Source organism: Rana temporaria, chromosome 3, assembly GCF_905171775.1.
Source record: "Rana temporaria chromosome 3, aRanTem1.1, whole genome shotgun sequence".
Lineage (NCBI taxonomy): Eukaryota > Metazoa > Chordata > Amphibia > Anura > Ranidae > Rana > Rana temporaria.
This window is the reverse complement of record NC_053491.1, coordinates 407,952,971-407,970,664: the sequence shown is the minus strand read 5'-3', so window position 1 is coordinate 407,970,664 and position 17,694 is coordinate 407,952,971. Positions and strand designations below refer to the sequence as shown.

General features: G+C 42.3%; 1 protein-coding gene across 5 annotated transcripts in view; it reads left to right on the top strand.

Annotated features, from left to right (window-relative positions):
- Positions 1-17,694, top strand: part of POLM (DNA polymerase mu) — a 58,044-nt gene that overhangs the window by 16,954 nt on the left and 23,396 nt on the right. For all 5 annotated transcript variants that reach the window (XR_005748054.1, XM_040345963.1, XM_040345959.1 and 2 more), the window contains exons 5-10: positions 3,327-3,497; positions 5,020-5,091; positions 7,199-7,319; positions 9,893-10,025; positions 11,496-11,598; positions 16,299-16,574. Coding sequence is in view for 4 of the 5 variants with exons in the window: in XM_040345963.1 (XP_040201897.1) it covers positions 3,327-3,497; positions 5,020-5,091; positions 7,199-7,319; positions 9,893-10,025; positions 11,496-11,598; positions 16,299-16,574 (876 nt within the window). In the remaining variant the exon portion in view is untranslated. The remainder of the gene's footprint in view (positions 1-3,326; positions 3,498-5,019; positions 5,092-7,198; positions 7,320-9,892; positions 10,026-11,495; positions 11,599-16,298; positions 16,575-17,694) is intronic.

Below are 17,694 nucleotides of genomic sequence, written 5' to 3'. Positions count from 1 at the left end.
TCAAAGCTTTTTCGCGTTCGCTGCTACGTTAGTTTCCCGTCGCTTAGTTACACTTTTGTAAAGCAGCCCTACTTTTACACAGCAGGCGTACTGCTGTGTAAAGTATGGCCGTCCTTCCCGCGTCGAATTTTTAAACTTTACGTCGATTGCGTAAGCCGTACGGGAATACGGAAATACGATACGCGCCGTGCCGATCAAAAAATTACGTCACGTCGCGCAAAGCACGTCGGGAAATTTGCGTCACAAGCATGCGCAGCACGTCCGGCACGGGAGTGCGCCTAATTTAAATGGGACTCGCCCCATTAGATTAGGAACGCCTTGCGCCGGACGGATTTGAGTTACACCGCCGCAAATTTCCAGGTAAGTGTGTTGTGGATCGATACCTAACTTAGGAAATTTGCGGCAGTGTAACTTAAATCTGTTAAGTTACATTGCGCTGCGGGGCTGTGGATCTGGCCCACAGAGTATAGACTGTTTGTTTTCTTAGCTATTAAGTGTTGAGCCCTCCATAGACTGAGCGAATTTCTTTCCTCCAACTACGGGTTGATTTTCCCCTCAACACAGTGTTGACACAGGAATGTTTCCTGCTGAACCATTGTGTTCTTCCGGCAGGGGAGCCCTTTCCCACCAGGAGAACACAGTGATAATTGCTAGTGACTATAAAAGCTGCTAGCGATAATCGCATGAAAAATGCGGCAGGCTGGTTGTACCCAGGTTGATCGATCAAATTGAGTACAATCAGCTTGTCCATAGATGGTTCGAATCTCAGCCGGTCACTGATGAACCAGCTGAGGTCCAAACCATCTGTGGTTGGCTTTAGTAAATAAGGTAAAAGTGTGTTCACTTATGTGATCATGTTTGCAGGCCATAACAAAAATCCTGATTTTTTTTTTTTTTTTTTTTTTTTTTGTTAAGTCGTGATTGGTTGATTGAAATGAACATAGCTTGAGCATTTACATTACTAAGTGAACAATCTCTATATTACCTTAGTAAAGCCAACCCATAGGAGGTTCTTTACTAAATCTGGAGAGTGCACAATCTGGTGCAGTTCTGCATAGAAACCGACCAGCCTCTAGGTTTTATTGTCAAAGCTTAATTGAAGAAGCTGATTGGCTACCATGCACAGCTGCACCAGATTCTGAGTGCTCCAACGTTAAATCTCCCCCCATAGTGTCAATACTTAGAAGTTCATTGCAGCTATTATTTTATTTGCATTTTGTAATTTTTTAATCTGGTGACACATTAAGCAGGGAGACAAAATTGCACAGAATCTGCTTTCAAGAAGCAGAATCGCCCCAAATTTCAGGAGCTCCTTGAAACCTAGCTGAAGAGAATTACAGAGAACAAGAAGAGTTGAGAAATATGTAGGCTGCCAACGCTGATCTTTTTGGAAAATGCTGGCTGTAAAGCTAATATAGAGACTCTAATTTGAGTCACTTGTAACAAGTGTGAAGATTTGGAGGTGAGACTTTGCTGGCTGCATGTTTATACCTTGCCTGTCTCCAAGTAATTAGAAATGGACCCCAGGAAATTGTTTTCAGAAGGGAGAGGTCAGCTTTGTCAGTCAACATGTTTTCCTGATTGCTGAATGTTTAGTCTTTTTGCATATAGCTGTGGTTTTGTGAATAGAATTAATAGTTCCATAATGGGTTTCTCTAGTGCTGTGTAAATGTTCTTTAAAACGGAGGTCTGACGTTCAAAAATAAAATAAAAATTAAAGTGGATGTCCGCTGAAAATAAAAATATTAAAAGCTAGCAGCTACAAATACTGCAGCTGCTGACTTTTAATATTAGGACACTTACCTGTCCTGGAGTCCAGCGCCGTCCGCAGGAGAGGACGAGCGATCGCTCGTCACTCTGCTGCCCCCCCCGCCATCCTCGGTGAGGGAACCAGGAAGTGAAGCGCTCCGGCTTCACTGCCCGGTTCCCTATGGCGCATGCACGAGTCGCGCTACACCTCACCTGCCGATTGGCTCACGCTGTGTTTTGGGAGCCGAGTGTTCCCAGAACACAACGGGGGGGACGGGAGGTGGCGTCATGCCCGCAGTTTACCTGAGACTGTGTGGCCGGAAGTGGGTGCAAATACCTATCTTTAGGCAGGTTTCTGCACCCCCCTCCCCCCTGAAAGGTGTCAAATGTGACACTGGAGGGGGGGAGGGTTCCGATTAGCGGGAGTTCCACTTTAGGGTGGAGCTCCGCTTTAAGTCAGCAGCTACAAACACTGTAGCTGCTGACTTTTAATAAGGGCACTTAGCTGTCCAGGGTGCCCGCGATGTTGGCAGTCGAAGCCAAGCAATCGCTCGGGTCTCAGCTGCCCCGCCGCCATCCTCGGTGAGGGAATCAGGAAGTGAAGCATTGTGGCTTCACTTCCTGGCTCCCTACTGCGAATGCGTGACTCACGGCAGCACTATGTGAATGGGTGGATGTCTCCTGGGACATACACAAGGTCCCAGAAGACACCGCTCCCCATTTACTAGGAGGCAGTACGAGGTGAAGAAAGATCACCGTGGACAAGGAAGTGGCAGATTAGGATCTGCCTAGTAACAGCCATTTCTGGTAAGTATTAAAAAAAAATATGTTTTTTCTTTTCAAATTTGTTTTGTAGCCTTGTTGGCAATTTTTTTATTTTTTTTAGGGTGGACCTCCGCTTTAAAGGAGAAGTTTTGGATAAAAAAAAAGACAAACGCACGTTACTAGTTCACTCACTCTAAGAGCCCTTTTCACACTGTGCAGCACATAGGGTCGGCGGTAAAATGCTGCTGCTAATGCGCTCCAAAGAAGCTGCTTAGGCTTTCAGAGGCTGACCCATCTACCGGTCCAGGATTGTGGGTGGATCTTGACATTAAAGTTGGGATTTCCTCAGAGCCTGCACTGGCTCAAGGACATTACCGCTGTTGGCTGAATACATGTCACAGGAGTGTAGAACTAAGTGCACTCCTGTGACCCACAGGAGAAGTAGGGCCAATAGGACTTGGGCCCCCCTCCTTCTCTTTTAATTGGATATACAGTATATTTCTTTGTGTTTTTTTTTTTTTTACACTGCTAATCAAACGGAAGGAGCAAAAGCAGAAATTTATTGGCATGGTGTGCTTGATGTTTTAAGGCTTGGTCACACCATGTGCCATGCATTGTAACAACTCGAGGCACTGCCCCTCACTGCTGCTGCACATTTGACTCCAGCCCACATGCTAAAACAAATCCTTTTTGGTTTTGCATACATTTTAATGTAGACATTTATTGCTCCTTTTTAACATAACTATGGTGTTCTCATGTAGTTCAGGAACAAAAGCTTTATAGCTTTAACCTTTTTTTTCACAATTTTTAAGGATGCCCTGGAGATCTTGGCACGAGCAGCTTTTTTCCAAGGTTCAGAGGTTCGATATCTTGGTTTCACCAGAGCAGCATCCACATTGAAGTCCCTGCCTTACAAACTACAGTCTGTAAACGAAGCTGAGGATCTGCCGTGGTGTGGTGGGCACTGCAAGTCCGTCATCCAGGTATCTGTAGATCATTATGATGTTGGCAATTAAGACATTACTGAGATAATATTTCTAAACTCAAAAGGTTTTTTACCTTAATGCTTTCCATGCATTAAAGTAAAAACCATCCAACGTTCTCTCTATTCAGATGCTATAGCTGTCATTGAATTGAGTGACTGTTCTGACTCATTCATTTATGTGCTCATTTTAACAGACCTTTTACAACAAAGGAGTTAGGCGGCAATAGAAAAGTAGTAGAAAAAATATCCATAGCTTTTCAGAAACGCAGCTAGACCAGTCTTTCTCAACCCTCTTAACGGCCTTGAAAATAATAAGTCACTTACTTGGCGTATTTGACAGCTAGGGCTGCCTGATTTTGAAAACCATTTATTTTAAGTAATAATAAAATGAAATTAATACGAATTACCGGGAAAGAAAGGCAGATCATGAAAGTTGTAGTGTTCCCTATAATGTTGGTGGTCAGTGAAGAAATGCCCTGATACCTTGATGGTCATTTGAAAAAGGCGTCCTTTACTAGGGGTCCGTGAGAAAATGTTCCATACATTGGTGGTCATTGCAGAAGAATTCTCCTTGCATTGGAAGTCGGTGAGAAGAATGCCCCTTTTACAGATGGTTAAAAAGACCTTTGCTATGAAAAACTGCTGATTGCTCAACAAACCTCTACATATCGCTAGGAAGCCTAGCGTTTCACACAACTGGTTGAGAAAGGCTGGCCTGGACAGTGTGATCTTGTTATGTATGAAGAAAAGTAAAGCATCACTATACGTTTGCACTGTTGAAGTGATTGTAAAGGCTCCCATGTGTTCACAGACTTTCTGCCTTTAAAACCACATTAACCGCCCATGACCGAATGCTGACAACACAATGTTAAATGCCATTGCTGGGAGATGGGTATCAGAATATAGATTTTATCTCTCCAGTGTTCCAACTTTCTACTATCTCTGCTTAACCCACGGACCTGAAAGGGAAATAATTTGAGGCCTTCCAGGCTGTACAATTACTATCTCACAGTTCATGGTCTTCAAATACATTTGTTTTCTCTCAGTATTGATCCCAGGTTCACACTGGGCCGTGGGAATGAAGCAGTGCGAGTTCAGCTGAACTCGCACGATTTCACTCCCGCTTGTCAGTCCTGATTTCGGCCACGATTACAGAGACATCTGCGCGGGTTTCTGCACAGATGTAATTGCAAAAGGTAGTACAGAAACTTTTTGAAATCGATGCAGCACCGCAGTCGCACCGATTAGGATGATACTATTGCCGGAAATTGACGCAGATTTGACATGTCGAATCGCACCAGTGTGTGAACCAGGGCCTAGACAGATTGTTGGTGGTTTGTTAAACCGGCATGAAAAGCGTGTGCTGGTTATTCATATATCCAAAAAAGTGTTGCTTTGTCATTTGTATATAATTTATATATATATAGTGTATGTGTATATATATATATATATATATATATATATGTGTGTGTGTGTGTGTGTCAAACTTACTATAGATTTTTTTTTTTTTTTTTGTACAGGAAATAATGGAAGATGGAGTGTGTAGAGAAACTGAAGAGCTCAAATCCAGTGAGCATTACCAATGTATGGAGGTGTGTGTACCATCATTGTTTGGGAAACCTTAAATGTATGCACATATACTGCCCACCGTTATACCAACAAAATTCTCTCCTGCACATACTGACCTTGTTATAGGGAGTAAAATGTTGGCTATAATATTGTGTAAGTTACAGAATGCACAATGCAAGCAGATTACTGGGGGTTACACAGACACTTATTTTCAATAATTATAAGGCTGGATTCATACCTATGCAGTTTTAGTGCTTTTTGCATATTTGCACTACAGTCCATTTAACATGGTTTTCTATGGAACACGTTCTGTAGTACAAATCTGCAAAATGCAAAAAGCATGCCCATTCAATTTTGTTATGATAAGCAGCGCACATCCAAAGCACATTTTGTGATTTGAAAGAAGTTTTTTTTTTAATTTAGATATCCTGCTTACCTAGGTGAATGCAGAATGGGTCCCCCTGTCTCTAAGACTGAGAACTGAGCAATCAAACAACGCCGATTGCTCAGTTCTCTGTGCTCCACGATTGTCGGTCACTGCAGAACAAACTGCACTCCTGTGATTGATAGAAGTACAGGTATGGAATAGGAAATACTGCGCTGTCTGTTAATACAAATGTGAAGCTAATGGTGCTGTGGCTAATAATGTGAGATATACACAATAAAAACAATATAAAGGGGTATAGCTGCGCTGCATAAAATAAATTCTAAATAGTACCCAACGTACACCCAGAGTGGAATATTCTTGATGAGATAAATAAACCCCCAAAAATTCCTTTTGTTTAAAAGAACATCATAAATTGATAAAATATGTATAATTCAATGCAGTGACAATGACTGTCAATAAGTGTGGTATCAATAAAAAGAGAGAGGACTCCCCTGTTGATGAAAACAGATGGGTCTCTAAACACACATAATGTGACAAGTGAATAATTATTGCAAATTCAAGTGAAAGTCCAAATAATAGAGATAAGTGGTCGTTCTTCTAGGACCCGAACAATATTAGTATCCGTGAAAACATGCAAAACACCTCCAGAATAGTGCTGTTGTCAGATTGAGAAAAAGGATTCCTCCACCAATAAAAGTACTGCCGCTTACCAAATTTAACAGATCTCGTGTTAAGGAGATCAAATGCTTGATAATCATATCTTAGCCACAATGCTAGTGGATCCCTGCAGTAATCTTCCACTTCCTGGTGCATGATTTCATCTGTGCAGATCTATGAATCATCCGCTCAGCGATTCAAGCAGAAGAAAACAAAAAACAAACTCCCATATCGTAATCCAGTCGGGTTAAATTTAATAAAGTTAAAAGCAAACACGCTCACATTTGAGAGATGGATAAAAAGCAAATCTAAATAGTTGTAGCTGGCCGGCTTGCTTCCACAGCCCGTAGCTTCCGGGACTTCCGTGGATCGTTGTGGTGACGTCAGCACGCCGCTCCTCCCAGGAGAGAAGGTTTGGCTGTACCTTTCCTTTTTAAGTTTGGTCTTCCCTGGCTCCTTATTACCCCCTTATCGACATGCTCATAACATTTTTAAATAAAACGTTTTCTTCTTTTATAACACAGCTTATTTTTGAGCCAGTGTCACCATTTATGCTTCTCTGTGCAATTAAAGATAGATAATGGCCGGTAGAGAGAACTTGCAAGATGGTGTACATAGTTTTCTCAAAATATCACTGCACCCTCGCCTTATACTCCTTTCCAGAGCCCTCACCCCAGATGTATCCAATGGGCTAGTTCTTCAGCAGAGTTGTGCAAATCTCATAATATCATGTCTCAATGAATGATAGTTTGGTGGAGTAGGTGTTCTAGGCAAGATGCATTTGCATTAAGACCACCCTAGGCAACTCCCACATGTGATGCTTAGCTTCCCTGATTGAATGAACTCAAAACCAATAAAATGGAAGGAAAATGCTAGATGATGCTGATGTTCTCCAGCTGGGTAATGAGGCAGTATCTATGTGACTTTTTGCAGCTTCTAATGCACACTGTGGGAAGCTCACAGTGTGAAATTAAGCTGCTATATATTGCATTTTTAGTTTTGGGTTTAATATTGCATAAAAGCATCTTGTTTTGGCTAGCTTTGTTACTTGGGTACTTTAATGCAAATACTTTCCTCTTTCTTAGCGGTTCACCAGCATTTTTGGAGTTGGGGTGAGAACAGCAGAACGATGGTACAAAGATGGCGTGCGGAAACTGGATGATCTGAAAGACCCAAAAGTTACACTGACCGCAAAACAGAGAGCAGGTAAGAGCAAGAGAAATGGGAATAAGAGTACATATCATTGTCCTTTTAGGCCTCATACACACTGGACATTAACGTTATAAAAACGCTAGTAGCTTTGCAGTGAATTTGTCAACGTTTTTGCAATAGCGTTTTTAGCGCTTATTGGTGTTTTTACAGCTGAAAACTCCTCTCGGAACCCACTAGTTTTTGGATTTTTTTTTTCTTACAGCCCAAAACAAAAACGCAACCAAAAACAGTTGATAGCAGCCTATGTGTGCATGGACACATACAGTGGGTACGGAAAGTATTCAGACCCCCTTTCATTTTTCACTCTTTGTTATATTGCAGCCATTTGCTAAAATCATTTAAGTTCATTTCTTTCCCCAATGTACACAGAACCCCATATTGACAGAAAAACACACAATTGTTGACATTTTTGCAGATTTGTTAACCACTTGCTTACTGGGCACATATACCCCCCTCCTGCAAAATTGATGTTCTTTTTTCCCCACAAATAGAGCTTTCTTTTGGTGGTATTTGATTGCATGTGCGGTTTTTTTATTTGCGATATAAACAAAAAAGAGCGACAATTTTGAAAAAAATACAATATTTTTTACTTGTTGCTATAATAAATATCCCAATTTAAAAAAAAAAAAAACACTTTTTTTCCTCAGTTTAGGCCGATACGTATTCTTCTACATATTTTTGGTAAAAAAAAAAATCGCAATAAGCGACTGGTTTGCGCAAACGTTATAGCGCCTACAAAATAGGGGACAGAATTATTATTTTTTACTAGAAATGGCGGCGATCTGCGATTTTTATTTTTTTTTATTGGGACTGCGACGTTATGGCGGACACATCGGACACTTTTGACACATTTTTGGCGCCATTCACATTTATACTGCGATCAGTTCTATAAATATGCACTAATTACTGTATAAATGTGACTGGCATTGAAGGGGTAACACTAGGGGGTGAGGAAGGGGTTAAATGTATTCCCTATATAGTGTTCTAACTGTAGGTGGAGGGGGGGGGTGACTGGGGGGGGTGACCGATCTATGTCCCTATGTACAAGGGACACAGATCGGTCTCCTCTCCAGAGACAGCACCGCTGTCTCTGTGTAAAACGGCAATGAGAGATGATCTCATATGTTTACATATGAGATCATCTCTCATTGGCCGCACAGATCGCAAACGGCCACTCTGATTGGCCGTTCGCGGCGATCTGTAATTGGCTGTGTCCAAGGGACTCGGCCAACACAGAGTTTTCCCACTGCACGCTCTGGAGCGTGCGCGGGGAACGCGCAAAGGGGCGGACGTCAATTGACGTCCACTTGGATTTTGGGATCCGCGCTGTAGCCGTCATTTGAGTATAGCGCTGGTCCCAAGCGGTTAAAAAAAACTGAAATATCACATGTTCCTAAGTATTCAGACCCTTTGCTGTGACACTCATATATAACTCGGGTGCTGTCCATTTCTTCTGATCATCCATGAGATGGTTCTACGCCTTCATTTGAGTTCAGCTCTGTTTGATTATACTGATTGGACTTGATTAGGAAAGCCACACACCTGTCTATATAAGACCTTACAGCTCACAGTGCATGTCAGAGCAAATGAGAATCATGAGGTCAAAGGATCTGCCTGAAGAGCTCAGAGACAGAATTGTGGCAAGACACAGATCTGGCCGAGGTTACAAAAAAAATTCTGCTGCACTTACGGTTCCTAAGAGCACAGTGGCCTCCATAATCCGTAAATGGAAGAGGTTTGGGATGACCAGAACCCTTCCTAGAGCTGGCCGTCCGGCCAAACTGAGAAGAGCCTTGGTGAGGGAGGTAAAGAAGAACCCAAAGATCACTGTGGCTGAGCTCCAGAGATGCAGTCGAAGATGGGAGAAAGTTGTAGAAAGTCGGCCATCACTGCAGCCCTCCACCAGTCGGGGCTTTATGGCAGAGTGGCCCGACTGAAGCCTCTCCTCAGTGCAAGACACATGAAAGCCCACATGGAGTTTGCAAAAAAAACACCTAAAGGACTCCAAGATGGTGAAAAATAAGATTCTCTGGTCTGATGAGACCGAGATAGAACGTTTTGGCCTTAATTCTAAGCGGTATGTGTGGAGAAAAACAGGCACTGCTCATCACCTCTCCAATACAGTCATAACAGTGAAGCATGGTGGTGGCAGCATCATGCTGTGGGGGTGTTTTTCAGCTGCAGCGACTGGATGACTGGTTGCAATCGAGGGAAAGATGAATGCGGCCAAGTACTGGGATATCCTGGATGAAAACCTTTTCCAGAGTGCTCAGGACCTCAGACTGGGCCAAAGGTTTACCTTCCAACAAGACAATGACCTTAAGTGCACAGATAAAATAACGAACATTGAGTGTGTACATTGAGGAAAAAAATTAACTTCTGATTTTAGAAAATGGCTGCAATATAACAGAGTGAAAAACTTAAGGGGGTCTGAATACTTTCCGTACCCACTGTAGCATAACACAATGGGGAGTTTGACCGTAGAAAAAAAGTCTGAAGCGAAAAACAGCAGCTGTAAAAACGTCCAGTGTGCCTGAGGTCTAATAATCAGTAGTTTCCCTGCTTAGGGCTGGAACATTACAGAGACTTGCAACTTCCTGTAACGCGCAAGGAGGCTGACCGCGTACAATGTGTGATAAGAGAAGCCCTGCAGACATTTGTCCCCGACATCCAGATTACAATGACTGGGGGCTTTTGCAGGTATGACAAATATTTTTTTTTTGTTATTAAGAGTTCCACAGAAGCATACATAGTGCCTGCCATTAAGATTATGATGAGGTTCGAAAAAGGAACCAAAAATTCCTCAGATTCGCATAGGAAGGCGAATGTTAGTAAACTGAACCTGTGCTTACTTTAACCACTTAAGGACCGTCCACTGTATATATACGTCCACAGAATGGCACGGCTGGGCAGATGGACGTACCAGCACGTCCTATACATCTACCCAGCCGCAGAGGTGATCAAATACCACCAAAAGAAAGCTCTATTTGTGGGGGGAAAAAGGACGTAAATTTTGTTTGGGAGCCACGTCGCACCACCGTTCAATTGTCTGTTAAAGCGACGCAGTGCCGAATCGCAAAACCTGGCCTGGGCCTTTAGCTGCCTAAAGGTCCGGGGCTTAAGTGGTTAAATGCGAAAGGTAAATAATAATAAAAAATAAATAAAATATCTTTGCTAGCATGTGATTGGTTGGTTGAAGAGAACATTCAATTTGCAGAGTCAACAGGTTTTTACTTCTTTAGGAAATGTAACCCCTATGTCTTCCTAAAGGGGTTGTAAACATCCTATGCATTAAGGTGACAAAACATCCAATAATTTCCTGCCCCCCCCCCCATTTTACTTACCTGAGCGCAGGAAGATCAATGGACTACGAGGATCCTCACCAAAACTACAAGCCATCAGCTGCAATGGATGACAGTACTTGTAGGCATCAATCCATAGGAAACTGTGAATGAATGTCACAGCCGTGTGTTCAAAGTCGCGCACGGGTGCGGAAAGAAGACCCGCTGTCACAGCGAGAGGGGGGGGGGGGGACACTGCAGATGGGTGGAACTTCTAACCAGTTCCGAAAGTGAATTCATCCTTTAAAAAAGACATTGTATTTGCTTACATGTTTTGTTTCCTTCCTGGTTGGTTATTAAAGCCAGAGGATCTATATGACAACCGGAACCAGGGAACTGGTATTTACAGAAGGGGGTGTGTGCAACCTCTATTTCCTCAGCATATGTTTTCTATTCAAGTACAGTCTAAAGTCTTTATTTTTATTTATTTTTTCATTTTAGATAGAGTAGCTCCATTTTCTTTTTCTTTTCATTGGAGAAATTTCCCTTCACTTTTTGCTCTGTATACACAACAGGAAGTCAGAGATTTTTAAAAAATGGAGGTGTATGTGTGAGAGACAGAGATCTATCTATATATCTCTAATGTGTATATGTACGCTAGAGATGGGCTAAAAATCCTTCTGCCTTTTCTATCAGCGTTTGCATATAACTAAAATAAGATTGATTTCTGTCTTATCTAAACCTTTTGAGTCCACCAGAAGTCATATATTATGTAAAAAGAAAATATTGAGATGAATTCATCCTCCTTCAACTGTTTTCAAATAGATGGCACAGATACCACAATTGCCCTATGCACTTGAACATTGTGTTGTGTTTTTGGAAACCATAGGGGGAAGCAGCAGGGCCATGATGTAGATTTCCTCATCACACATCCTGATGACAGTGCATTGACTGGACTACTGAAGAAAGCTATGGATTGGATGGATGGCAAGGTGAGTGGTAGCAAGTCTGAATATAAGCCATAATGTATGTGCAAGGATAAACCTCGATATTGATGGGAGGAAGTGGGCACCTCTGATCAATTGCACTTTTGTCCAGAGCCAGGTCATTGCAATAAATCTTTCATAAGCAATAACAGAAACGTGTCTGGAAATCTATTCCAAGTAGCAGGTCTGGACTACATTTTCTAAGGGCAATCAAACAAAATTAGGTGACCCATTGATGCATCATCAAATGTCCTGACGCACATTTTTTTTTTTTAAGGAAACCACACGTCTTAAATGTACTGCCAGGTGTTTGGTGTTGAAATTCAGAAGATTGAAGCCTTACAAGCTTGCCGCCCACTTTCCAGCAGACTGCTGCGGGCGCTAAGCATCTTCACCACGGCATGTAAACGCCCCCTGTCTGCTGCCTGTTGCAGCTGAAAAGTATAACATGGGGGGGTAATAACCCCTGCCAGATTATTATTTTTTTGCCATCTGTGTCCCATTGGAAACGGGTCACCAGAACTAGTATTCCCAAGATTTCCCCCCTCTCACTTTTCTGGGGACAGCCCAATAATTGATTTGTCTTTTACTTTCACTCTCGCTGATCATGCTAAACTGGACAAATAGACGGTTAACCTCTTTAACTGGGACAGACAGCAGTAAAAATGGACGGGTGTTCTAATCCCTACTCATACTATACAAACGTTTTGCCTTTAGCCATGCTTTAAAGAGTAACTGCACTTTTCTTGAGAAATTAAACATTCCCCTCTGGGTGATCTATGTACATTGCAAGGATTATATCAAACTTTGTTGCAGATTCCTACCTTTTGTTATGCTGAAGAAATCATGTGTTTTTATCCCGGCCTCTGTACTTGGTGGGTCTAATGGGATTGGTTTTATAATTAACTGTCAGGTGTGCAGCTGCAGAGCACTAATGAGGAAATCAGCTTGGCCTGCATCCCCTCAGGGCTCTTTCACATGGAGCGAACCGTTTCCGCTCCGTGTGTCTCCGTCGGCTCAGCGGGGATCCCCGCTCAGCTGTCGGCGGATAGGGTGGTCCCCGCACACAGTGCAGGGACCGCCCTGTCTCTGCTCCGCTGTCCCCTATGGGGAACCTGATGCAGACGGACCGTCTGTCCGTCTGCATCAGTTCCGCTCCGCCGAACGGAAGAAAAATAGGGTTTCTTCCGTTCGGAAAAGCGGATCCCGACGGACGCTAGCGGATGCTCCATCCGCTAACGGACGCGATCCCACAGGGATTCATTACAAGTCCGTTAACGGACTTGTAAAAACGGACAGGCGGAGCGGACGTTTGAAAGGGGCCTTAGACGTACTCCTATTGAAAGTATCTCTCCACAATGACATTTTTGTTGCAGGAGATGCCTGAAATCTGACTTGTAGGCAGACTTCTGGGAAAATTGGTGAGCCAATCACACAAGCAGGAAATGATGTTTATGGGGAGTTTCTGGGTCAGTACACACTCTGTGCACAGAACAACTCCATGTAGCCATATTGCATTGCATTCTCAGAAAATGACAGTGGCTGCAGATTGAAAAGGAAAGGTAAATGTTAATAACATTTAGTTTACAATATGATTAGTGTCGCAATTATATGTGCTATATTTTTTCTTTATTTGCTATTTTACTATGTAACTTCACTAGGGCTGCAACTAACGATTATTTTCATAATCGATTAGTTGGCCGATTTATTGTTTCGATTAATCGGATAATAGCCTTAAAAATTTTTAAAAAAAAATTGCATTTTTTTTTTTTTTGGGCCAATATGTTGTTGGGCAGATTACAAAACACAAATTGCCGCAAAAACACATTACATGCTTTTCTGCAGATTTTCCATTGAAGTATATTGAACCAAAAGAAACAAAATAGCACAGTTTTGCGTTAAAAAGTCCTCGCCCTTTCCAAATACGCAGCAGCTGAAAAAAAATCATGGATGTGAACGTGTCCCATAGGACTGTAGTGTAAATGAACTGTAGTGTGTTTCTGCAAAAAGCACCAAAAAACAGAGGTGTGACCCCAGGCCTGAGATGTTTAGTAACATAATGGGGGTTAAAAAAACAAAAAGAAGTACAAAAAGAGCAAATAATCCCTACTATAAGGGGTTAATTTTTTTACTGTGGGACAGTGAAAGTAATATTTACAGTAGCGATTTGCTTTTGTGTACTATATAAAGGGCTAATTTTTGTTTTTTTAACCCCATTATGTTACTGGCCGATTAATCGATTATGAAAATTGTAATCGATTAATTTCATAATCGATTAGTTGTTTCGGCCCTAATTTTCACTGCCACCTCACCCAAACATATGAATGAATGAATGAATGAATGAATGAATGACTTGTATAGCGCAACGCATGCGAACTGAATCGCCTCTGGCGAGCCTTATAGTTTGGGGCAGGCCTAGTCCTCCAGCTAACACTACTATTCTGTTCTTTGTTATAAAGTGCATGACAGTCACTTGTGTGATACAAACCATTTTGTTGAACATGCACAGTAATCTTCCTGTTTATGGAGAATTAACCATCGTATTGGTGGAGTGTGGAGGACTTGTATGCGATGGGTATAGAAGTAATTGCAGAAATCTAGGGTCTTTGGGAACTCCTGTAGCAAAGGAACTTGATGACATAGATTGAAATTGATCATAGTAGTTTTGATAACGCAAACATATACACAATACAGCCACACAGCTAGGTACATGCTGAGAACAGACACGTGGGAATACTGCATTTTTTAAAAAGTGAGCAGCCCGGCTCTTTATTGAAAAAGACGAGCAGTTTTTTAAAAGTACATCCCTGTTCACGGTCTTCTTTACTTTCCAGCACAGTGCCTGTGTGCTGAGAGGACTGAACTCCTGCGCATGCATGGGGGTTATGTCATCCCACATGGGCTGATCAAGAAGTATGAAAAGCGTCACTCAGAAGAAGTCGGGAGAAGATGCTGGCGAGGGATCATGTGGGAATCCAATTGTTGGAGCAGAGGTAAGTATTGCGGACTTTAGTTTTACTTTAAATGGCCTCAAACTCAGAGGTGAGCCACTGGTGAAGACGGACTGACAAAACAACCCTAATGACTCGTTCACACTGCCCCGGCGCTAAACGCTTTGTTTTAGCATGCAGCAAAATTCCTGCTGATTCTTTCAGAAATCCAGTGTCCTCTCTTTAGCTCGCCCAATGATTGTGCTCTACAGAAATGCCAAACTATGTTTTCAGCCCTGTCCAGATCACTTCTGTCAACTACAGAAACACCTCTTTCAAATGTTAGAGATCAGGAAAAGGGAAGCTGTTCTATAGTCTTTAACCACTTGGGATCCGCCTGCCGTCAATTGACGGCTACAGTGCAGATCCCAATCTCCAAACTGCCGTCAATTGACGTCTGCCCCTTAGGGCGGTCCCCGCGCGCGCTCCAGAGCGCGCTGCGGGGAAAATCTGTGTTGGCCGTGTCCCTCGGACACAGCCAATTACAGATCGCCGCGAACGGCCAATCAGAGTGGCCGTTCGCGAGGCGATCTGTGCGGCCAATGAGAGAGGATCTCATATGTAAACATATGAGATCATCTCTCATTGCCGTTTTACACAGAGACAGCGGTGCTGTCTCTGGAGAGGAGACCGATCTGTGTCTCTTGTACATAGAGACACAGATCGGTCACCCCCCCAGTCACCCCCCCCTCCACCTACAGTTGGAACACTAAGCAGGGATACATTTAACCCCTTCCTCACCCCCTAGTGTTAACCCCTTCAATGCCAGTCACATTTATACTGTAATTAGTGCATATTTATAGCACTGATCGCAGTATAAATGTGAATGGCGCCAAAAATGTGTCCGATGTGTCCGCCATAACGTCGCAGTCCCATTAAAAATCGCAGATCGCCGCCATTTCTAGTAAAAAAAAATAATTAAAAAAAAATAATTCTGTCCCCTATTTTGTAAGCGCTATAACTTTTGCGCAAACCAGTCGCTTATTGCGATTTTTTTTTTTTTTTTTTTTACCAAAAATATGTAGAAGAATACGTATCGGCCTAAACTGAGAAAAAAAAATGTTTTGTTTTTTTTTAAATTGGGATATTTATTATAGCAAGAAGTAAAAAATATTGTATTTTTTTCAAAATTGTCTCACTTTTTTGTTTATAGCGCAAAAAATAAAAACCGCACAGGCGATCAAATACCACCAAAAGAAAGCTCTACTTGTGGGGAAAAAAGGACGTCAATTTTTTTTGGGAGCCACGTCGCACGACCGCGCAATTGTTAGTTAAAGCGATGCAGTGCCGAAAGCTGAAATTTCACCTGGGCAGGAGGGGGGTATATGTGCCCAGTAAGCAAGTGGTTAAATAATTTTTGAGTGAGTGAGTGTGGTCACCCTAGGACAGAAAGTGTTACTGGAAGGAGCACCAGTTGAAAATAAAGGAAAAAAGCTTGAAGAAAGATAACCAATACAACAGCATATCTGAGGACTGGTAAGCTGTGGTATAGAATGTTTTTGTGGTTGGATACATTTTAAATGCCATCAAAATTCTTAATGTGCTCAGAAACTTTTATTCCGTTATGAAGAATGCCATGGCACTTTATAATGTATGTCAGTGTGATCTTTTTATAGATGGTAAGCCCCGATATTCTTTTACATTTTCTTTTCCACGCTCCTAGTATGTCATATTCAAAGCTGCCATTACAAGTCAGATTTCTTCTGTTAATTGCAGGGTTTGCTTTTGTACCGACACATGAAGGAACGTTCCCATGTACCCCACAGAGTGAACAGAAACATGGATGGTCATGAAACTTGCTATGCAATCTTTGCACTTCCTATCAGTGACTTGACGAAGTCAGAGTGTGAATTGGTGGTTTGTGGTGTGGTGCACAGAGATTCAAATGGCTCGGGTGTCGCTTCTCCTATCTGGAAAGCTGTCAGAGTGGATTTAGTGGTCACTCCTTACTCAGAATATCCATATGCCCTTCTGGGCTGGACGGGATCAAAGGTATGTAATATAGTGGGATGGAGTTAATTTGTAGACTTAAAGTAGATCTCTATCCAGAATGGGAAAAAAAAAGTTTTACCTAGAGTAAAGGAGGGTTGTAACACCTCTCAGATTTTCCTTCACTATCTGTGTCCCTTCACTTTCTGTCCCATTGTAAAATAGGAAGTGAGAGGAAACCACTGCAAATTGAAGGGATTCCTTGGGGACCCCCAGGTCCCCAGAACGTGAGTCCCCATTGGAAGATTTCCCCGCTATTACTTTTCTGGGGACACTTTCTTTCACTTTTAATGATAATGGTAAGACCCCCATAACACAGCCACGACTTAAAGTGGATGTAAACCCGAAAATTTTTATTTATTTTTTTGCTGTCACAATGTACAGTATAAGATTTCCTATCATCTGTGCCCAGTCTTGCCACACAGAGTTAATCCAGCTCTGAGCAATCCTCTTTTATTGTTCAGTGAAATAAAACGGACTTGCAGAGAAAACCCCACAGAATCTGCAGTTTTTCAGTTCTTATAACAGACAGAGGGGAGACATTTGACAGGTAAGGATACATGCAGGAGGCATCTATATCCTTATAGATCAGCACTATGGCAGTAGTTTAGAAAGCATGAGAGTGGGTTTACATCCACTTTAAGTCTTGCGATTTTGCGGCCACGATTTTGACGTGATTTCAGGGAATGCCTGTGTAAACTTGAGGTCTATGGACCTCAACTCGCATGAAAGTCGAACCAAAGTAGTACAGGGGCTACTTGAAGTCAGCACATATATGAATGGTTATCGTTGGAAATCATGGGGAATGACTTCTCCTGCGACTTGGAACTGCAAAGTCGCAAGACAAGTCATACAAGTGTGAAAGGGGCCTAAACAGGACAAATGGAGAGGGCAAATCTCCCTAATGGGGACGTTTTTTTTAACTGGATAGACTTTTTTTTATTTTTTAACTTGACTATCAGTCTTGTAAATCCCGGTGCATGGCCAGTTCTTGAAATTCACTTATTGGGGGGGCCCAGTCGGCTTTTCCTCCTCTGACATTCTTCCAACTGAAAAACTAAAAGAGCCAGGTGAAAAATTGTTGGCTGAATCCAATCAGATGTAGCCACTGTCTGAGATTCAT